Source organism: Chiloscyllium plagiosum, chromosome 12 (assembly GCF_004010195.1).
Source record: "Chiloscyllium plagiosum isolate BGI_BamShark_2017 chromosome 12, ASM401019v2, whole genome shotgun sequence".
Classification (NCBI taxonomy): Eukaryota; Metazoa; Chordata; class Chondrichthyes; order Orectolobiformes; family Hemiscylliidae; genus Chiloscyllium; species Chiloscyllium plagiosum.
In genome coordinates this window covers 58,368,437-58,392,363 of record NC_057721.1, presented here as the reverse complement: position 1 = coordinate 58,392,363, position 23,927 = coordinate 58,368,437, and the positions used below count along the sequence as shown (strand labels likewise).

Genomic DNA, 23,927 nt, shown 5'->3' with positions numbered 1-23,927 from the left:
GTATGTGATTTGTTTTCTAAAAAAAAGGGTGGCACAGTGGTTAGCACTACTGCCTCGCAATGCCAGGGACCTGAATGCGATTCTAACCATAGGTGACTGTTTGGAGTTTGCACATTCTCCCCGTGTTTGCATGCGTTTCCAACGGGTGCTCCAGTTTCCTCCCACTGTCCAAAGATGCGCTGGTTAGGTGGACTAAATTACCCATAGTGTGCAGGGATGTGTAGGCTAGGTAGATTAGCCATAGAAAATGTGGGGTTATCGGGATGGGGGGGAGAGTGGCTGGCCAAGGTGTGGGTGGGATGTTCTTCAGAATATCGGTGTAAATCGATGGGCTTGATGGCCTGTAGGGATTCTATGATTCTAGGAACGATATCACCATTCCTTTGCTGTCATACATCAAAATCCTGGAACTTCCTTCTTAACAGAACCATGGGTGGACCTACATGGTTCAAGATGGTGGCTCACCTCAAACTTCTGAAGGGCAACCAGACAAAGACGGCCTAGCCAGAATCCCCCCATCCCATGAAGAAACAAACAAATAAAAAGATGGCCTTAATACCTCATATGAAATATATAAAATCGACGAGCGGCAAACAATCCAAGGCAAAGCTGGAGAAAAGGATTACATTTTCAGGTCACAGGTAGTAGTTCTCAGACAGTTTCTGGGAGAGCAGGGGGTGTGATTGAATGGAAGGGAGTGGACCAGGAAAGGGAGATGTAAGGGAGAAGAAAGGGTGGACAGCAGCCATAAGAATTGAGTGTGAGAGAGAAAGACACTGAACACAACTGGGAGACGGAAGAATAACAGTAATCAGAAAAAGCAGGGAAAACTCAAACAGGGAGAATCAGTAAATGGGAAGAAGTGATGGGGACAAGGAGGAGGTACTATTTGTGAGATGGAGGGAACAGTGATTGGGAAAGGGAGGAGTTACTGATCAAGAGAGAGGGTAAACAGTGATCTAAGAGGGAGCCAGTAACTGGGGAAGGAGCAGTAATCAGGAGAGGGAACTAGTAGCGCTTGATAGAGGATAGGGAAAATGATGAGTAATGAAGTGAGTGGTGATTGTGAGAGAGAGAGGTTTATTTTTGATGGTGGTAGGGAGGTGGGGAAGCAATGATTGTGAGAGAACAGTGATCAGGAGAGAGGGCTTAATGACCGGGAGAGGAAGAGAACTAAGACTGGGAGAGGGTACAGTAAAGTGTGGAGAGAGAAGTAATTGGGAAAGGGAACAATGATTAGGAGGATGGGGGTGCAGTGATTGGGAAATGCAGGGAACAGTGGATATAAAGTAAAATGGATAGATTTTGTTATGTTCTGTGTCAGCACTGTTTTTTCCAAAAATCTCAGAAAGTCATTTAGACAATGTATTAAATGCATCGTTTTTAAGCCTATATGTGACTGCAATCAAGTACTTAGGAGAGCCCCTGAGTGTTAATGAATAAAAGTCTTATACTGTTGAGTTTATAACAGACAGAGGAAACACCTCAAGCCAATTAACTTCATTTTGACTTCAGATTATGAGGTTCAAGTTCATTGTTCAGAAGAATCAGGCATTCAGTAAAGTTTCTCCTTGAAGGAGAATCAAGAGTTCACATAGGGGAACCAATTAAATTCAACAGAAATGACTTCTAGTCTGTGGAGCTTCCAAACCAGTTCAGCATGGATTGGAATCTTCAAGTCATTAGAACTGAATAAGTTTACACCATCAGATTAATGAAAGGTTCATGCAATCACTGCTCTCACCTTGATCACTGATTGCCCACTCTCCAGATCACTGTGCCATTATCTCTAAGTATTATTCATTGGCTCTCCCAATCATTAGTAGTTCCCGCTCTCGGTCACTACTACATCTGTTACAAAAACATAGAAACATAGAAGATTGGAGCAGGAGGAGGCCATTCAGCCCTTCAAGCATGCTCCACATGATCATGGCTGATATTTCAACTCTATAGCATAATCCTGCTTTGTCCCCATAGCCTTTGACCCCATTTGCCCCAAGTGCTATATCTAGCTGCCTCTTGAATAAATACAATGTTTTGGCATCAACTACTTCCTGAGGTAATGAATTCCACAAACTCGATACTCTTTGGGTGAAGAAATGGCTCCTCATCTCCATCTTAAATGGTCCACCCGGAATTCTCAGACTGTGACCCCTGGTTCTGGATACATCCACCACCAGGAACATCCTCCCTGCATCTACACTGTCTAGTCCTATTAGTATTTTATGTGTCCATGAGATCCCACCCCATTCATCCAGTGAAGACAATCCTAACCTAATCAATTTCTCCTCATACGTAAATGTCCATGAGATCCCCCTCTCTCTCCCGCACTGACCTCACCATGTATTTCCTTTGTCTGTTCCTCTCTCTTTTAAAACTGCTGTTGTTTTGACTTTTTTTTCTCCAAAGTGCCAAACAATGCGGCAGTATATAAATCAGTAATTGCTGCTCCTGGAATTCGAGGAATTCACCTCCAAAACCTAAAATACCTCAATAAAGGAGTAGCTGTTACAGCCAGAAAATTTTCCCATCCTCCATTCGGGATTACTCAGAATATATTAGGTCTGGCAGTGTTAGGGATTGTTGGGTCTATCAGAGGGGTCAAAACAGGCAACTGCAGACTATTCAGCCACACTCTTGACTTGTGGTTTGTGGATGACCCCGTTTGAGGAGACAGGATGTAAATAACTTGTCAAGAGTTCCCAGCATCTGACTTGCTTTTGTAGCCACAGTTTTTATATGGTTGTTCCAGGTGATGTTCCAGCCAATGGTAACCCAGCACATTGATTTAGTTATGGTAGAGTATTATTTAAATGAAGAATGACTGCAGAATTTGAGATGCAAGGGATTTAGATGTTCTCGTGCATGAGTCACAGGAAGTTAGTAAGCAGGTACAGTATGTAATCAGGAAGACTAATTGGATGATATCCTTTCTTCCCAGAGGGAGTGAATATATAATCAAGAATGTTATGGTTCAAATATACAGGCATTGGTGAGACCACAGGTCAAATACTGTGTGCAGTTTTGGCACCTGCTTTTGAAGGATGGAAATGCAATGAAAGCAATTTGGAAGACGTTTACTAGATCGATACCTAGAATTAGTGGGTGGCTTCGGAAGAAAGGGTGGACACACTGAGCTTGTTTCCACTTGTATTCATGAAAACAAGGGGGTGTTTGCTTGAAGTATAAGAGATCCTGAATGGTCCTAACCAAGGTGGATGAGGAAAGGTCAATCCAGAACTAGGGGGCACTGTTTAAAATTAGAGGGAGTTTTTTTCAGGTAGAATTCAAATTGAGGAGATTTACTTTCTCCCAGTACGTTGTGCAGCTTTGGAGCTCAGTCACAGCAAGTGATGGATTCGGGGTTACTGAATATTTTAAAGTCCAGGATGGATTTACTTTTGTTTAGCAAGGGAATCCAGGGTTAGCAGTAGATGGAAATGAGGAATTTGAAATTCAATAGTGGTGCAATCTCAAGCAGCTGAACCATTTACCTCTGCTCCTATTTTATATATTTGTATATTGATAATGCTATTGAATGTCAAAGGGTTACTTTCGTGTTGGAGGTAGTCATTGCCTGATGCATAAGTGCTGCAAATGTTCCTTGCTATTTATTAGGCCTTGATGTTGTCTAGGTTTTTGATTAGATTACTTACAGTGTGGAAACAGGCCCTTCGGCCCAACAAGTCCACACAGACCCTCCGAAGAGCAACCCACCCATACCCATTCCACTACATTTACCCCTCCACCCAACACTATGGGCAATTTAGCATGGCCAATTCACCTAACCTGCACATTTTTGGACTGTGGGAGGAAACCGCAGCACCCGGAGGAAACCCACGCAGACACAGGGAGAATGTGCAAACTCCACACAGAGAGTCGCCAGAGGCGGGAATTGAAACCAGGTCTCTGGTGCTGTGAGGGAGCAGTGCTAACCACTGTGCCACCATGCCACAGTGGTTAGCCCTGCTGCCTCACAGTGCCAGAGACCTGGGTTCAATTCCCGCCTCAGGTGACTCTCTGTGTGGAGTTTGCACATTCTCCCTGTGTCTGCGTGGGTTTCCTCCGGGTGCTGCGGTTTCCTCCCACAGTCCAAAAATGTGCAGGTTAGGTGAATTGGCCAAGTTAAATTGCCCATAGTGTTAGATGTAGGGGAATGGGTCTGGGTGGGTTGCGCTTTGGAGGGTTGGTGTGGACTTGTGGGGCCGAAGGGCCTGTTTCCACACTGTAAGTAATCTAATCAAAAACCTAGACAACACCAAGGCCTAATAAATGGTTTTTGTTGCATATGGATATGAGCTACTTAAGAATCTGAAGAGGTGCAAATGTTGCTGATCATTGTGCAAACCTCAGTGAGCATTCCCACCCTGTCTTTATGATGGAGAGAAGGTCATTCATGAGCAGCTGAATATTATTAGCACATTATCCTGAGGACCTCCAGCAGTAATGTCTGAGATGATTCAACTCCAATGACCCCAAACTTTATGCTAAGTATGACTCCAGGCACTGGGGAATATTCCCCCTATTTCCATTGACTCTAGTTTTTCACAGGCTCCTTGATCTCAAACTCAATCAAATGCAACCTTGAAGTCAAGAGACTCTGTATTTTTTTGTAGCTCAGCTCTTTCCTCCATAGTTAAACCAAGTCTGTAATGAGGTCAGGAGCTAAGTGACCCTGACAGAACCCAAACTGAAGCATTGGTGAGAAGTTTATTTTTGACTAGGAACCATTGATATCATTGTCAACAATACCTTCCACCACTTCACTGATGACTGCACATAGAATGCTTAGGTGTAATTGGCCAAATTGGATTTGTGTTGCATTTTCCAAACATGTTTCCACTGATGGGTGAGTGCCGAACCAGAGGACACAGCTTAAAAATACGGGGTAGACCACTTAGGACAGAGATGAGGAGAAACTTCTTCACCCAGAGAGTGGTGGCTGTGTGGAATGCTCTGCTCCAGAGGGCAGTAGAGGCCCAATCTCTGCATTCATTTAAGAAAGAGTTAGATAGAGCTCTCAAAGATAGTGGAATCAAGGGTTATGGAGATAAGGCAGGAAGAGGATACTGATTAGGAATGATCAGCCATGATCATATTGAATGGCGGTGCAGGCTCGAAGGGCTGAATGGCCTACTCCTGCACCTATTGTCTATTGTGTATTGCTGGGTAGATGTCAATGTTGCAAATGTGCTATAACAGCTTGACTGGTTCTGGAAAACAGTACTATTCTCAGAATCTTGTTGGGAAAAGAATTGGCTCCAGCTATCTGTTTCCTTCAGCTGTTCCTTGATATCACCTGGAGTGAAGGAAATTTGCTTCAAATAGTCATGAGGCTGGAGATTGCTTGAGGTGGATCATCCGTTTGACAGTTATGACTGAAGATTGTGGCAAATGCTTCAGTCTTATCTTTTGCACTGACTAGGTTCCCCTATTATAGAGCATGGAGCTATTTGTGAAGCCTCCTACTCCAGTGAGTTAATGCCCATTCAGGACTAGAAACGGCAGGACATTAGAGCTTAGAACTGATCTGTTGGCTGAGGGTTCAATTAGCTCCTATTACTTGGGAGGTATGTTTTGCCTGTAACATCACTGAGGAGCCCCTTAACCCTTGTTTAGCTTCATGGGATTTGTTAGTGGTTCTCTGAAAAGGCATAGCCTTAGTTTAACAGCTCATTCAAGAGATGACTCATCCAATATTGCAGCACTGCACTGAAATGCAAGCCTGGAGCATGGATTCCAGCATCTGGAAGTGGGACATGAAGACACACTGTTTGAATTCGAGGTGAAGCCAAGCACACAAATGAGTGTGAGGTGCAGCATTATTACAAATCAATCTTATTGCAAATAAAAAGGATTGCAGGGTGGCTCACTGCCTCATAGCACCAGGGACCTGGGTTTGATTCTGTTTCGCCACTGTCTGGGCGGAGTTTTCATGTTCTCTCCCTATCTATCCTCCACAGTCCAAAGATGTGCGGGTTAGGTGGATTGGCCTTTCTTAGTTGGCCATAGTGTTTAGGGATGTACAAGGTAGGTGGATAAACCAGGGGAAATGCAAGGCTACAGGAATAGGATAGGGGTAGGTCTGGGTAGGATGGTCTTAGGAGGGTCTGTCTGACCAATGGCCTGCTTTCACGCTGTCGAGATTCTATGAATTTGAGTTGGGTATTAGTCGACACTAAGTGTCCAAATGCTCGATAAGTGTAGCAGGACACTGCAAAACCGATTGCCAGATTTGGCAGTGTTCAGAGTCAGTGATGCACTCTGCAGGTGCCGGTCACAGCATTTCTCAAATTGCCCTAAAACCTCAGCGGAAAGCGTTCACCTTGTCTCTATCCCAACTACACCCAGCTGCTGTCTGGGGAAACCTTCATGAGATAAATACCAACAGTATTTTCTGGACATTTAAAACAGGTCCAGCGTATTTGGCCCGGTGATTTGCACACGTTATAAAAGTTAAAGGATGAAAGATTGAAAGGAAAGGAACGGAATTTCAAATCGACTGAGGGGTCGGGAGTGGGTGGTACTTGCTGGTGGTCTGTCCAATGGGAGAAAGGAGGGAGGGCTGTGCCTGGTCCAATCCCCTGGATGCGGGCGGAGTTGCTGATGTTCCGATCAATCGCTTGACACCCCCCTCCCACAAAAAAAAACTTTCTCCCCCAGTCCCGGCACCAGGTGGAGGGGGCCTCGCATTATCTTCATGCAAATCGCCTCAATTGCCTGTTCAGTCCGGAGAGCGTTTATAAAGTCAGGATGCAAGGGACTAGCCCCGCGTAAGATCCCCTTTAACCCAGCCCGCACCGTCAATGCTCGGTCATGAGTTGTCTGGATGTTAGATACCATCAGTCTTATGGAGCCCACCAGTATTTGCCAGCAGCCGCTGCAGCCGCGTACACCGCAGCCTGTTACCGTCATCATCACTCTCAGCAGGTAAGGGGGAAGAACAACAGATGCCAAAGTCTGACTGACATCTGATTGAGACAAACATGGGTGAAGGCTTTGGGTGTGTGTAGTTGGTTGGGTGGTGGTGGTGGTGGGGGAGGAATTGGACAAGAGGCGAATTAGCAGCTGCCTTGTAAACTGGCTACAAGTCAGCTGTCAAATTCCGTTGTGGTTTCTTCATTCCGTTTGACAACACATGACGCGATCTCTTGGATATGTCTGACCAACTCGCTCTGAAATTCTCTGCATAGCAGCCCGAGAGCCGGAGCGGTGTAAGCTCCCAGAGTTGGCTTCGCAGCACTCCCTCGCACACAGGTCGAGGATACATCATTTCTAGGAAGAGAAATATCCAATTGTCAGCATGAGACCCTCCAATTTATATTGAAGTCATCTCCGAGCCGACCATTTAAACAGAAAACGAAACTTATTTATTATCTGATGCACTGTGACAGCACATTCTCACAGCCTTGGTTAATAAAACAAAACCTTACGTTCAATGCAAAAGGAGAGATTTGGAGTTTATGGCCAAATTTGAATGGTGTGGTACTAAATTACAACGGAATAACGTTGGAAATGCGCCACCCAATTAATATTTGCCCCTCACTTGCCAGCTTACAACTGCCTAACTATTGAAATATAAGCAGAGAGTTATTGAAAATATCACCGGGTCTGGCAGCATCCGTGAAGATAGAAACATTTCAAATCCAACGGGATTCTCTCTCGGATCTAACGTTGACTTTTTCGCTGCCTTTTTTTTAAGGCCCCTCGAATTTCTTTCGGAGCAGATATCAAATCAATGGACAATTATATCGCTGGACAGAAGTACAAGAAAAAAATATCCTTATGAAAAAACCCCCAATTAATGCAAGTGGTGAACACACGTGAATGGAGCAAGTGAATTAAGATAACGCTGTAATTTACCGCAGTGCAAAGTGATTTGGATAATGTGTATTGAATAAACTATATAATGCCACGCTAAACTCATTCAAGATGTGAATAGTTCTGCAAGCAGACAGGCTAGACCGCAGTAATAAACCGTGGGAAAGCGACATTTTCAAGGGATATTGTGGGGAATGATATTACAGCAACAATGAACAGAAATTTTTTCCCTTGGAAATGAACGGGAGAGAGGATTTGAAATCTTGGCGGTCTGGCGGTTCCCTGTGACTTGAGGGTCCCTGATTTGATTTTTCTTTTATCTTTTGTACACTATACACATGAGCTACATGATAGCGTTTTCTTAAGCGGACTAGTCTATATATATTCTGTTAATAAATAGATCGTGTTTAATATTAACGATATAAAAATAGCATTCTGATAATATTCCGTTCAGCAAGCACTGTCATCTCACTGACATTTTGGAATAGAGAATTTAGTCTAAAAGTTTGGATCATATGTTTGTCTGTACCCTTCTCAGAATGTGAGCGAAGTTCCTGTTACGAAACTTTCCAGTGAAATTAATGCGAATGTTTTCTGGCGTGACAGTTGATTCTTGTATTTTTTTTTAGAATTAAGACCGAGCTTGCTCGCTCACTCGCTGCAGTGGAGGGTGCAGTAAATACAACTTGCTTCTCAAACAGGGGATCTGCGTGTCTTGTCCGTGTTGCTGTTGTGAGATTAAATTGAGTCTGATCTGCCACTTGTTCCTTGCAGCAGAAGTTAGCCCTGTACAGCAAGATGCAGGAGTCCACGGAGAACAACTCGCAAAGCAAAGAGGGTGAAAAGGACCAAGCCCCTGAGGCCGAGTACATCAGTTCCAGATGCGTGCTGCTCACCTACTTCCAGGGGGACATCGGCGCCGTGGTCGACGAACACTTCAGCCGGGCCCTGAGCAACTTCCCCAGCGACAACCGCAACTCCAAGCCGCTGGCTTCTTCCAGCGCCGCCTGGAAAGGTAGGGAAAACTACTCCTGGAAACTTTAGTGAATCCCCAGCTGATTTTTGGGGACGTTATTGGTCAATGAGGAAATGCTGAGGGCGTTTACTTAGTGCACACGCACTAAGCACTCCACTTCAGGAGAGGAAACATCCCATTTACATTCGGAGAAGGGAAATGTCACCGACGGGCAATATTTGAACTTTATTACTCGCTCCGATCAAATATACAGCGATTTTTTTTTAATTGTCGTTTATCATTTGTAATTTCATACACCTTACAGGTAGGCAGTTGCAATGGGTCAAATTCATGCTCTACACTCCATACTTCGAAGGATAAATACCCGTCCAACGATTTTCAGAGAGATCACATTTCGGATTTTCTCTCGCCTTTACCGTTTAAGTGCACAATTCCGCGTTTCTTTACAGAAACCCACTGTGTATTCTGCAAACTTGCTAAAGGACAAAATATACTGACGGCTTCTGTCCACAAAGCTGCCTTATCCTTCTATGAAATCCAACCCTCGGCGAATTTACCCTTTTTTTTTGTTTATTTCATCACCTCTGTGATGCATTGGAACTGCACATTACTGCACGAAGCCTCTTTTCCCAATATTGCAGCAGCTGCTGTGAATCCCTGTCCACCCACTGCTCTCCATCACTAAATCCAACCGGTTTGGGTTTTCAATGCGTCGCAACAGAGTCTGCTGGAATATTTGCAATTTTAACAAGATGTCAGTGAATAAAAATGGGGAAAACTGGGTTCAGAACACACAAATTAAAATAACACTCCCACTACAGAGAGGGGAAGGTTAAAAAGTGTTTGCCAAACCGTTAGGGGAAATAAAGATATCTGGCTCGGAACCGATTCTGTTACCAGATATTCCAGTGAATTTTCAGATGCTGTTTTCCTCAAGATTAATTTCTCGCTGGCTGAGTAATCCACTTGCAGAGATCTTGAGAGAAGGCTCACAGCGCCTGGACGAGCACAGTACTTCATGTCAATTCCTATTTTCTTAAAGAATCTAGTCATATTAAATGGCCTTTGCGTTTTTTCTGAACGCACTTTTTTTCATTTTTGCTTAGTTGATTATCATGAAGGTAATCCTGACCTGCTGGTCATCTGTCGCTTCAAGATCCACCACTTTGTTCCCCTGTTAACAAATCTGGTCTCACAGCGTCTCCTTTTCCGGTTAGACATTTCACAGCCTCTGAACTGGACATGAAGCTCAACAACTTCCGAGCATGAACTCTGTTCCCCATTCTGATATCCGCTGCACCCCGACCGTCCCCCGCTGCAATGCCCGTATCTTGCGTTCGTATTTTTGGTTGCAGTCACAGTTGCTTTTTATTCTGCCTTTAACACCGATCCTTTGCTCACAAACCACAACCATTACCACTTTGCTTTTTGGTCCATAGCACTTTTGATTTCTAAGCTCTCTCCACCTCTGCCCTTTCCTTGAACTTTCCTGCTGTTCCACTTTTCTTCCCCCACCCACACACATTTTTGAACAGAATAAAGAATAAATAATTGCTCTTCAATTCATATTGGTCTAAAAAAAACCCTAACTTTCCCTCTTTATAGATGTTACCAGACCTTTTGCGTCTTTCTATTGTGAAGGATGAGGGACCGAAGGGTCTGTTTCAATGCTGTACAACTCCATGACTACATGATTACATTAGCTGTTTCTTTAAATCTGCTATCTCTTGCACAGTAATATAGATAGTTATTTGATACGGGAAGGATTTGCAGTCACTATGTAAATGTATGCATTTAGTCTATATGTATTGCAGCATTTTACAAATACTAATTCAAAGTAAATATTAATTATTTTTCCTTTCCTTTTCAGAAGGACTGCCATTTTCTACAAATCAGAAGAACAATTTCCCTGCTTCTTTCTGGAGCAGCACTTACCAAGCCCCAGCACCTCCAGCTCTGAGTGCGAGTCACCCCGATATCTCTGCTGCAACTGGGAGTGTGTTTCATTCCCCAGATCCCATGGCTTGGCCAGGACATGGACTACACCAATCCAGTGCTCCCCCATCCAATGTTGAGCCGTGGCCCTACACATTGTCATCACAAGGGAGTTCCAGCTATCCACTTGTTCATGAGGTTTACCCACATATGCATCATCCACATGCCCACACCCACCATCACAGTCCACATTTAGACCCACGTTATGGGTCATTATTGGTACCATCAGTGAGAGCTGCTAGGATTACCACAACACCTGGTGAAATCACAAAGACAGACCCTGCTGCTGGTTCGTCTTGGGCTGGAGCCTTTCATGGAACTCTTGAGATGGCACAAGCCGTAAATTTTGACACAGGTGAGCAGTATTTTTATTTTCTGGCAATTGTTAGTGCAGGCTATAATGGCAACAGCGTTTTGAAAAGATTTGTGTTTTTACTTCAAAGAAGAATATCACTTTGGAAGTATTTTTTGGACTGAAGGCCTGTGACCACCAGTGTTCTGCAGGGATTAGTGCTGGGTCTAATTTTATATAAACAATTTGAATGAGAATTTAGGAAGCGTGGTTAGTATGTTTATAGATGATACTAAAACTGGTGGCATAGAGGACAGTAAAGAAGATTTTTTAAGATTACAAAATGATCTTGATCAGTTTGGCCCATGAGCTGAGGGTTCACTTCGGTAAAACAAACAAGGGCAGGACATGTAGGGGCCCTGAGTTGTCTCCTCGAACAGAGAGACCTAGGAGTTCAGGAACACTTTTTTTTTCTTTTATTATTCATTCACAGGATGTGGGAATCACCAGCTCGGCCAACATTTATTACCCATTCCCAATTGCCCAGAAGGCAGTTAAGAATCAACCACATTGCTGTGGGTCTGGAGTGTAAGCCAGACCAGGTAAGGATGGGAGTTTCCTTCCTAAAATGGCATTAGTGAACCAGATGGGTTTTTCTAATGATTAGCAATGGTTCATGGTCATCATTAGGCTCTAAATTCCAGATTTTTATTGAATTCAAATCCCACCATATGGGGGGGATTCAAATCTGGGTCACAAAACATTACCAAGCTCTCTGGATTAACAGTCCAATGATAATACCACTAGACTATCACCCTCATCATAGGTACACAGGATGGTTAAGAAGGTGTTTAGCATGCTTGCCTTCATTGCTCAGATCATTGAATGTAGGAATTGGGAATGTCATGTTGAGGTTGTACAAGACATTGGTATGGCCACTTTTGGAATATTGTGTACAATTCTGCTCACACTGCTATAGGAAGGATATTTTTAAATTGGAGAGGATGCAGAAAAGACTCAAAGTATTACCGGGATTGGAGAGTTTGAGTTATAAGGATAGATTGGATAAGCTGGGACTTTTTTCGCTGCAGTGTAGGAGGTTGAGGGTTGACCTTTATGAAGGCTTATAAAATCATGACAGACATGATAAGGTGAATAGCAAAGGTCTTCTCTCTAGAATTCAAAACTAGAGGGCATAATTTTAAGGTGAGAGGAGAAAGATTTAAAAGGGACCGGAGGGGCAACTTTTCACACAGATATGTTCATATGTGGAATGAGCAGCCAGAGAAAATGGTGGATGCAGGTGCAGTTACAACCTTTTAAAAAGACATTTGGGTAGGTAAATGAATAAGAAAAAGGTTGAGAAGGATATGGGGCAACCTCAGGTAAGTGGGACTAGTTTAGTTTGGGAAACTTGGTCAGCATAGATGAGTTGGTCCAAAGGGTTTCTGTTTCTGTGCTGTATGACTCTGATTTTTATTAATTTTCTGTTGACATTTGACCAGGAATGTATAAATTTAAACATATTGAATTTAATTGTTAACAATAGCATTTAAATATTTGTAACTGCAGCAAGACAAATAACAAAGGTGGAAATTAATGAGTATGAACAATGAAAGTTTCCCCACAGTGATTATTCAGCCCACTGAGACAATTCTGGCTCTTCATTAGAGCAATCCAAAATGAATCCCATTCCCTCCTGTCTCTCTATTGTCCAGAATCTTTCTTCCTTTGAAATATTATCCATATTTCTTCTCTAATCTCTGCCCCATCTACTGTCAAATGAAAAATAAAATTCTCTTAACTTACCTTGGTCACTTGACGTCTGTTTTAAAATTTATAGTGTATCACTAGCAACTTCCCAACCTAAGGAAAAAATCTTACATTTTCCACCTGAACTTTATCGACTTCAATGACAATAGCTCAAAGTATTTGTATATGAATATAGTCTACCAGGCTTAACACAGTTATTCTATTTTTGTTTTCAAAACCCTTTCTGTAACCAGACCATTTCTGATATCCATAACTTTGTCAGTCTGAAACCTGGAATTTGCACCAAATCAGACTCTCCCCTTCCTGAATACACCAAATATTAATGTCTCCAATAACCAGAGCCCCGACTATCTTTAGTGACTGGAGCCCTTGACTGTTTCTACTACCAAACATGTACTGGGCTGAATGTTTGATCTTTTGCTGATGTGCTTGAAGCTATAGGGACACTATTAAATGCAACAAGTGGCCGACAAACTGCCGCCTTATCTACTCCCAACCTGTCTCCCATTTTAGAGGGACTTGGGAACAAGCAGGTATCAGGCCATCCATTAGAATATATAGGTGTGGAGGGCAATGCAAGGACAAGGATATGAATGTAGACTAAAAAGTTCAATAGCCCCATCTGAATCAATAAGGTTAATGAGACATTTTCAAATGTTATAGTCAATAATGACAGTAGGAGCTTCTGACACTTTTAAATCGCCATCAAAATCTTGATGCCAACTGAACGGCTGAAACCATCAAAGATGATCTCTACGCAACTAATCCTCCTTCTCACATCCTACCAAATCCTTATCCCACTCTTTTTTATTTTGATTTAAGAGTCACAGATGGTGTAAACATGCACATTCTATCTCACATCCACCCCCACTTCCCATACCAACCCTTACCTGCATGCCTTTATCTTTCAGATGTCCATCACATGCAAATTGTCCAAGCAGTTAAAGCACAGCATGGTGAAGGCATAATACTGTCACTTGATTTTATAATCACAGCCAGTAGCTCCGATATTGACACTGCATGTAATTGAGATAATGCTGAAGTACAATCAGCACATGAAAGATGATTGAGTATCTGCAGCCTTGCCAAAGGGCAAAGATGCCAGCTAGCCAGAAGGCAAGGTCATGTGAGGTTTGCTGTAGACATTTGAAGTGAGCACTTCAATACAGTACCAGTCAGAAGACACACTTATCAGGATGCAAAACAAAGTACTCATTGTCTTGGGAAGACTGCTAAAAAGCTTGTCTTCAGTGCCAAGGAGCATGGGGAAATCTAGCATGAACTCGACACAGGGATTTTCACAGAAATGTGGAACCTACCCTTTCCCACATAGAAGTGGTAGCCTTCTCTACCAGCATGCCAATGGACCAGCTTCCACCAAATGAATGAGTGCTCCAGTGGAAACTCAATCTGAAGTTATACAACATCAGCTGGCTGCCGTGTAAATTCAAACTGGCGACAACATGGCTGTAAATTATTTTAAAAATCTGTCTCCAATTAACAGGAGCTAATGATTCAAACTTCATGTGATTATCTTTAGGAGAGACATAATAGAAAATTGGAAATATATATCTACAACAAACGATGGCAATGTCTTAGTGTTTCCAAAAAGGTGAACACCAAAACAGGAACTAACCTAATTTAGAGGAAAAGGAACAAATAAATTGGTTTGGGGATTGCTTCCTGCTTTTAACAATCTAAAGAGGTTGACTTATTTTGGAGCATTCCCAAAATAATAAAGTATGGCACCTGAGAATTAGGACTATTACCTAAACATTATAATGCTTGCAAACTATTAATTTTTCACACTCTATTCTTAATTTGCTGTCACAAATGGAAAAAAACAATTATATTATGAAATATGCAATATGGTATCCATCCATATTCTATTTATTTAATAAGGAATTTATTAAACCATAGTCTCTCATTTTTATTTCTCATCATGGCATGCTCCTTTAACAAACTGAAGAGCTGAATGATGTCAATGCAACTGTATTGCTGATTTTAAAAAAAGAGATGACCAACCTAACGACTCATTCTAAAAGCTCTTGTTTTCATTCTTTGATGTGATTGCTATCCTCTAGTTGTTCCATCTTACAGGAAAGGACAAATGGTAAAATCCCTCTTGAAGGAACCTCTTAAGGAAATTCCATGTGCAACCATTGTGTGACACATTTATAATCAGTGTTCCAAAACTGTTACATTACTAGCATTTTTTAAAAAAATTAAGCTGTACCTTTGTGTAAAATATTTAACTGGCTAAATAGAGAATCTTCCCTAAACAGTTTGCCTGAAATCTTTTGACAATGTATTTCTTTCTTTGCCACATTTCAGAAGTAAATTGTGTAATTTTGTAAGTGCTGAACCAAAGGTGTAAGGCTGCACAAAAAATACATGGTTTACTAATATTACAGTTGTAACTTCAATCAATAGGAGTCAGCTTAAAATAAATATACTGGATTATTACTTTTCATAATCATAATAAAATACCATATTATCTTCCTCTTATTACAGTTGAAAATTTTGTGCATTCCCCCTTTTTACTAACCTGTGAACATTTTAACAGTTTCAGTTTGATTAACTTGAATGAGGTTTCAAATACTACTTTTTCATTTGTCTAAAAATAAAGATAACTTTAAGATCATGGTAAATTGTAAAGCTATATTTAGAACTTAGTTTTGTGATGTAGTTAGATATCTGGTTCTTATAGTAAGGTGATAAAGCAAAGAACTTACATGGTTCATATTTATCCTTTTTTTAACCATTTTTGTAACCGAAATGTTTCCATTTCCTATTGATTTCAGCCCTTTGGTACGGTGGATCTCTCACAGGCTGATGAAAAATTCACCTCTGCAATCTGATGGAATTGAAGTAATGACCCAAAGTATTTGCTTTTGACCAATTACCTTCAGAAATTGTAATGATGGAAAATACGGGGTTTATATAAGAGTGTACTCTGAGAAAGCTGGCAAAATGTTTTAATGAAATGAAAAGTAAATTTGTAGAATAAATGATGATTTTAAGTGAAAGTGGTGAAGTGAATCAACAATTATTGTTGCAGTGAAATAACAAGGCTATCTAATTTCAGCATCTGGAAAAGAGTGTCATAGCCTGTTTTTTTTGTAGAATTGGATCGCTCTACAGGACCATTAGCAGAATCTGTTGGATAAAGATCAGCTTCAAGTAAAAGTTTATGGAGAGTGAAGCACTGGGTGGAGAATTGTATTAGGCACAACATAAATTCTTTTATTTTTGTGGTTAAAAGTATGTGAAGTATTGGAGTTTTTTATAACTGTTTATTACTCTGATCTTGTTAAAAATGTAATGTTACTCTTCCAGGGATTCCTACATTTTTTTTTCTTGATTTCATTTTTTTTTAATTTAAGTATAGTTAATCATTTGTGGACTGCAGTAGCACTTTTACCATGTCCTAAATTGAATACAGGTTTAATGTTCTTTCTTTTAGTCTACTATAGCAATATGTTCATTTTGTTGGTATTCAGCATATTGGCTTAACCACCAACTTATTGCAAACAAATTGATAGAAGTAGAAGTAAGATAACAACATTGTTTTGAAACCAAAGAGGGGGGAAAAAGGGGGCAGATTTTTCTACTGATAAAAGGTACTTCTTAGCACACCAAGGTCTTTTTCATCCAGATTCTACAAGAATTGCTTCCTTCAAAATTTTTAATAATTGATTGTCATAAGGTAAATTTTATAAACTTGACATTCATCCTGAACATTGTATGGCATCCACAAAGAGAAAAATAATGTAGCACCTTTCAGATGCAATAGAACTTTTAATGCATTAATGGTTGTCCTTATTTTATACTTTGTTCTATTAAAAAGGTAACCTTCTTCCCTTTAGTATTTTTTTTATAAAAAAAACCAAACACTTATGGTGACAAGTATGAAGGCTGTACAAAATATGCTTTGGGAAAGTGAAGAAAATTGCCCTCAATTCATAGGAAACCATAAAACTCAACATTTCACATTTGTTTGTATTCATGATTTGGAGGTGCCGGTGTTGGACTGGGGTGTACAAAGTTACAAATCTCACAACACCAGGTTATAGTCCAACGGGTTTAATTGGAAGCACTAGCTTTCAGAGTGCCGCTCCTTCATCAGGTGATAGTTTGTATTCATGCCTTTTGTTTTTTTTAAAAAAAAATCCAGACTCAGCAATTCATATTAAAAAGTTAGTGATAAAATAATGCACCCAAAACTCAACTGCTTGAGCTAAAACGCAAACTAAGTCATTCTGAACGGGATGAATGACATTTTAGCTCCACATTTTATCTCAACTATGTACAACATGGTAACATTCTTGCCTATGATCAATTTTGAAAGTTCTGTTTGAATTTGGACTTCTTTTCTTAAAAGCAGTCAGGATTCTGAGTTGAATATATTTCTTCCAAGATGTTACATATATCATTCTCTGTTTACAAATGCATAAAGTGAGGCAAAAATCAATGGAACATTTTGTGGCAAATTTCTCTGAATATGTTTGGGTGTTTTTTTTTTCTTACAGAAAACTGTAAAATGCATTGTTGATGTTAATTAAAAAAAACTTGTTGGAACTATTACCCATATTTCAACTGCATGATTTTTAATTACTGTTTGAAGGAGAATTTTATTTTAACTCATGTTCTTATGCTTTGTAAATAATTCAAATTGCAAATAATGATACTTTGTTAAATCTCTTGAGGTCTGAGTTTTATTTTTAACTATCTGATTATATCTTAGAACATAATGGTATAACTGACAGAGTATTAAACATTGTGTCTTGTTTGGAGGTGTTGCATATTTATATAAACAAAATTAGGCCAATTCCTAGAAGAATAATAACTTCAGTCATTTTTATTTTCTCTGTACAGAACCCACACTCAATGTAATTTCACCCAATAGTGAAATTGTTGATGGATCAGATTTAAACCATCTGCGGGACATACAAAAAGTTTGTTATAAATTTGTTCTCTGTTAAAATTTCTGCAGCTGTCATGGTGTGTGTTAATGGGCAACTTTTATCTTGCATCCAAATAGTGCAGACAGAATGGATTAAACTCTGAGAATGACAGATGTGGGAAGAGTGAACTCCCAAATGATGGCACTTGTCAAAAATAGCATAACCCATGCAATAACCCGTTTGAAACTTTCCAAAGGGAATACACTCTAAATATAACTAGGTGTACTGTTGTACACATGAACTCTCTCATAGTTTGCACATTTCCAATTGTAAAGGAAAACAGGGTATTGAATATACCAACTCGAATCAACAAAATCAGATATTTGTACAATGCAATGCACACAGAAAATGACAAACACAAAAATGAATTGACTGAAATGTAATTGTGTAAAGTATAATCAATTGGATTATTAAATTTGAAAAGCATTACTTTCATTATGAAAATGTCAATGATTGCAACCAATAAGCCCAACAGAAAATTTTTAGTCTTTCTTTTACATAAATGTTTTCCAATACTATACACGGAACACTTGCTATGATTTTCTCCAGGTGTATTGTATACTATAGATATCAATTCCTGTGTAACGATGCTGCTAAAGGGGTGACCTTCATTGGCTTGTAGATTTGGCTACAATTATATTGGTATCTGGACACTGGATACTTGATTTTTGAAGAGTAAATCTGTAACATAATCGAAATTTCACCATATCCGTCTGTGGAAAGTAACAGCTGTATCAACACATCTGATGCTACTGAATCACTAAATTTCAAAGATTTGTCAATTGAAATAGCTGTTAAAAATGACTCCTTAAAATATGCAACGACAGCATTGAACTCTAATGGAGTTTGTTTACTTGCCTTTGTAGTTAATATGAATTAGTTCGGTACGAAAATCCAAATGAGTCTCTTGTAGTGCAGCGCTAGTGTCCCTACCTCTAAGCCAGGAGAGTGCTGAGATAGGGTCACTCGACCCAAGTAGTTACCTCTTTTTACTGTGCACAGATGCTGCCGGACCTGCTGAATATTTCCAGCAATTTCTATTTTTGCTCCAGAGGTGAGTAATAATATGCCCGAACAGGTTGATTAGAAATGGTTACGGGTCCTCTACATTTTTTTTTTGGCTACAAAACCGTTTTTAGTCGTTATGTGCCATCCCTTCGTCGATTAATAATCATTAACATCCAGGACAAATATGTTGACACAACAGAAACTCACAGCTTGTTATAAGTATCTACTGATTCTATCTGACTCAGGGAAATTGGAATGGTGTATCTCCATATCATCTTCATGGGCGAGTGGGGATTGAGGCCATAGTGGACCCGCCGGTGGGTTTGCGCCTACCTTACTCACCACAGAATACAGAATGCTCAGAGTGGTCCACGGCAGGTTAATTTCACCGAGAAGTGGCTGCAACCGGCAACATTAAAGACTGCGGGAGGAATCTTTGGGCAGTGGCTTGTACCTTTCGGTGACCTTTTGTGGAATTGAAAAACGTTAGCGGTCATCAGCACATGCCGTCTGAGGCGTTGTGGTGTTAAGATAAAATATAAAGCTAGGAAATAAAATTGGAATTAAGGAGAGTTGGTGTCAATCAGCAAACTGAAACAGAAGTGAAATGCTGTGGAATTCTTCTGTGTCTGCTACAAACCGAAATAAACACAGCAAGTGCTGGTGAAACTCAACAGGTCTGGCAGCATCCTTCGAGAGAGAAAATAATAGATTCAATATTTCGAATACAGTGGCCCTTTGTTGGAACGTTTTTGTTTCCGATTTGCTGCAATAGCTATTCTTCGTTTTATTTTAATATGAACTCTCGTTTACTCATGTGAGCCAGAGACAAATTAACTCATGCACTGCAATTGGATGACAAATCCGTGTGATGCATGGAAAAACGAACCCCGACTGTGAAATGGCTTTATGACGACTTTCTAAATCAGAATAGTCAGAGTTCATGATGTTCGAATCTCTGCGTTTTGCAGATGTATCTTTCTGGGGCCGATGAAAACAAAACATCTCTAACCTTGTACACATGGAGGCGTTTTCCTATGCAATGTGGGCGTGTGAGAAGAGGGACAAAGTTAATTCCAGAAGGTACAGTGCTAACTTCTGAAGGGAGAATCCTAAAATTCACATCTGCTCCCATTATGAAACCAGTAGTCTGAAAATGACAGGATCTGGATTTTTTTTAAATGTTGAGAGAGTTCTGGGGTATGTTCTAACCATCTTGGCTTTCCGGAGCAGCAGAACCTCTCCTTTCCCCCGCCCCCTGAGATTAAGTAAATTGAATGAGGTCCATGATAGAGTAAACTGCACGTGGTTTGTGAAATGAATAGTCTAGTCTCATTCTTCATTCAAAGTAATGAATAAGGTTTCCTCCTGACACTCTCTAAGTAACCGGTGTAAACGGTGCAGTGTGTTGCAACAATGCTCTACAGAGAGATCCCAGAGCCTTGCAATTATTCTGCATACAGTATCTTTCAGTGAGGTCCAAATCTGAGAATTTAGTGTAAAGTATTTAAAATATCTGCCGTGTGTATAATTAAACTGCATTTCGATGGAGCTGTGCAGGGGCAGCAAACTGCTAATTGAGGGACACTGCGGGCTCATTAACCTGTTATCCTGCTTCCACACAGATCATTCACACATTTACAAATGTTAGAGCATGTGGACTGAAGAGCACGGATGACAAAAGTAAAAGTACTCCTTGCCGCCCATCTGATCCAACTTCCTCATTAACTAGTGCCCAATTATCCAAGCTGTGGCCGGCTAAGTAATCAAGCCCACCAGAGCTCAGTACAAACACTGCCTTCAGTAGTGATGATGTTTTTACAACCGCTATTTGAGCTGTTGTTGGAAGTAGGGCAGGTGTATATTTTAATTAGATGCTGTGGTAGATTGCAGGCTGGACTACTATGATCCTCTTTAATAAAAAGGGACGGTTTAAATGAAATAGTCGGTGATTGCGGTTACATGGCGGGCCAGATTTTTTAAAAACTTGTATCACTATTTTTTCGAAGGTTTTGCTATTACTGGAATGATTGGACGTAACTGTTTTCTGCTAAACGATTAGCAACAGCTTGGCGCTTTTGAAGCCATGGAATTAAAAGCGGGATCATAATAGCGTTGTGTTGGCTAGATATAGGTGTTTCACTAGATGACAGCTGTGTTTTTCACGGAAAATTCAGGACCTATTATTGAAGAGACACTTGCAGAACTTAACTTTTATTCGAAAAAAACATAACTATAGGGATCTGGTGATGCTAACAAATGTTATTCATAATGGTTTATTAGAATTGAGATACGGAACCAGATAATGAACATCCAAACTGAACAAGCCTTAAGCAAACGCAATGGTAGGTACGTGGTACCAGAGCAGAACTACCAAAGGCAGTTAGTTCACCTGGTTTGAGCTCAAGTCGAAAAGTGTGGTGCTGGAAAAGCAGTCAGTCAGGCAGCATCCGAGGAGCAGGAGAGTAGAAGTTTCGAGTATAAGTTCTTCATCAGGAAGCTCTTGATCACTTTCTCTTGGTTTGAGCTAGATATTTGTTTAGTTGGAGATTGCAATCGAGCTTATAGAAATAGGTTTAGATTTAAATTTCTTGAAGAACACACTGGTATTTGTGCTGTTGGGTTGAAGGACAGGTGACATCTATCCAAGCCAGCAAGTCTGCGGTGAACAGATAAACCTTGCTTATTCACGCTTTGGAATCTGTACATTATAATGCAGAGTTTTAAGACATGAAACTAAAGAAAAGTAATCAGAAAGATGGTTCTTCTCTGGAGAAATATGGCTAGTCAGGCCAATGCCTTATTTAACTGCCCCTTATCGATGTGTTAATGAATGGTAGTGGTAGATGTAGAGCATGGATAATGAAAATAAAAGAATGATTACATTCTGCTGAAGAATTTATACACGAATGATGTACTACTTCTAGCTATGTCCTGTCCCATTGGTAAGTCAGACCCGTCAAATGTTGCAGCACAGTTGTGGACAGAGTGGCCCTTAAATTTCTCACCATTAACTCCAGTCTCATGGTATCAAATTAAGCACAGGCCAATAAAACTCCTCTTGATGGTAATTTGCTGGTTTCTCTCAAGTGAATCAGTTATGCTCCATGCTGCACATCACTTGGAAGAAGTACCACAAGGACATAGAATGTACCCTGGGTGGGGATTTAAATATCCATCACTGAAGGTGTTTTGAAAGTACTACTCTGAACCAAACTGGCTAAGACCTGAAAAATCTGCCAGTCTGGGCTAGTGCTAAGCTAATAAACATTGGGGAAAAACATAAGTTGGCTTCATTCTTACCAAAGCAATATCGGTCGAAGGAATCATTCACAGCAGTCCTGAAGACATCATTCCATTGATACATTTAGGACCCCTCCAATTTGTTGTGTGGCACAACCATGATAATAAATAGGTTAAACTCAGAATACATTCTAGCAACTTAAAACTAGATGGACATCCTTCAGAAATCCTGGGACATCTTCCTTCTGAACCCACGCCCACTTCTATCAAGAAGGACTAGAGCAGCAGACATATGGGAACACCACCACCTGCAGTTCCCCTCCAAACCACTCACAGTCCTCAATTATAAATATATCACTGTTACTTCACTGTTGTTGGGTCAGTAGATGTGCAGTATTAATCATAAATAACACCTAATTTTTGATCCTATTTGAATAAATTTCCTTTTGAAGAAGTGATCTCTTTCCACTTCTAATTGGCATCTACTATATTTTCAATCCAGTGCAGCATTTAAGCTTAAATTTTAATATTCTTGCAAAGTAATTAAATTTTTTCAAACTGTAACATGTTCGGCAGCTTTGGACTTTCTGTTTCACATTCCATATATATGTAAAATATTAACTGGTAACAGAGAATGAGCATGCAGTATCTATCCATGCATCAAGTTCTTTCCTGGGCAGGATAGTTCAAGCCCTACTCAGGAAAGTTCTTTGTTTGGCAGTTATTGCCTGACTGTTTTCTAAATTGTGACTAATAATCTCAATGTGATGTGACTACACTCACTAATTCATGTCAACTCCTGTCCCCAAACGGCAGACTTCAACTCTGTGGGGAAGCATAGTGGTAATCCAAAAACCCAGGTTAATGTCAAGGGGCACATGGGTTCAAAATCCCATTAGGACAATGGTGAACCTGAGTTCAGTTACAAAAAAAAATAATGTTAGCCTAATGATAACCACATAACCACAGCCAATCATCATTTAAGAATAAACAGCTGGTTCACTAATGTACTTTAGGGAAGGAATCTGCCACCCTTACCTGGTCCGGCCTAATTTTGATTCCAGACCCATAGCAATGTGGTTGACTCTTAACTGCCCAGTGGTGAATTAGGGATGGATATTAAATGTTGGCCCAGCTATTGGTACTCACATACCATGAACAAGTCAAAACAAAAACTCCCAGACAAGATATTGATGAAAAGCTGACCTGTCAGGAAAATTAATCCTTTTGTAGTGATAAATGGATCAAGATCATTGCTGAAACCTGCATTTTGATTTAGATTAATGATAAAATTAACAGGATGTCTTTGGGATTTGATGTCACAGTAAATGCTTCCACAAAACAAAGCCAAACAGATTGAGTATCATTTATAAGTTCTTCCAATTTATTCCAAAGCAAAGATTCTTGGCTAGACAATTGATGGAAAGACATTTGATGCGTGGCATGGTGGACCAGTGTTTAGCACTGTTGCCTCACAGCGCCAGGGACCTGGGTTTGATTCCAGCCTCGGGCGACTGTGTGGAGTTTGCACATTCTCACCATGTATGCGTGGGTTTCCTCCCACAATCCAAAGATGTGCATGTTAGGTAAATTGGCCATAGTATTAGATGCATTAGGTAAAAACAATGACTGCAGATGCTGGAAGCCAGATTCTGGATTAGTGGTGCTGGAATAGCACAGCAGTTCAGGCAGCATCCAAGGAGCTTTGAAATCGACGTTTCGAGCAAAAGCCCTTCATCAGGAATAAAGGCAGTGAGCCTGAAGCGTGAAAAGATAAGCTAGGGGAGGGTGGGGGTGGGGAGAGAGTAGCATAGAGTACAATGGGTGAGTGGGGGAGGAGATGAAGGTGATA

At 40.5% G+C, this 23,927-nt stretch overlaps 1 protein-coding gene across 3 annotated transcripts; it reads left to right on the top strand.

Annotated features, from left to right (window-relative positions):
* Window positions 1–6,560: 6,560 nt before the first annotated feature.
* Window positions 6,561–16,936, top strand: vgll3 (vestigial-like family member 3). Of its 3 annotated transcripts, XM_043701179.1 has the most exons (5): window positions 6,561–6,930; window positions 8,596–8,836; window positions 10,668–11,147; window positions 15,662–15,728; window positions 15,984–16,936. In XM_043701179.1, the coding sequence occupies exons 1-4, from the start codon at window positions 6,817–6,819 to the stop codon at window positions 15,691–15,693; spliced, it is 867 nt and encodes a 288-aa protein (XP_043557114.1). In that variant the 5' UTR covers window positions 6,561–6,816; the 3' UTR covers window positions 15,694–15,728; window positions 15,984–16,936. The 3 variants fall into 3 exon arrangements, with proteins under 3 accessions (XP_043557114.1, XP_043557115.1, XP_043557113.1); XM_043701180.1 differs by having other exon boundaries at window positions 6,564–6,930; window positions 8,599–8,836; window positions 15,662–16,936; XM_043701178.1 differs by having other exon boundaries at window positions 6,564–6,930; window positions 15,662–16,936.
* Window positions 16,937–23,927: the final 6,991 nt, after the last annotated feature.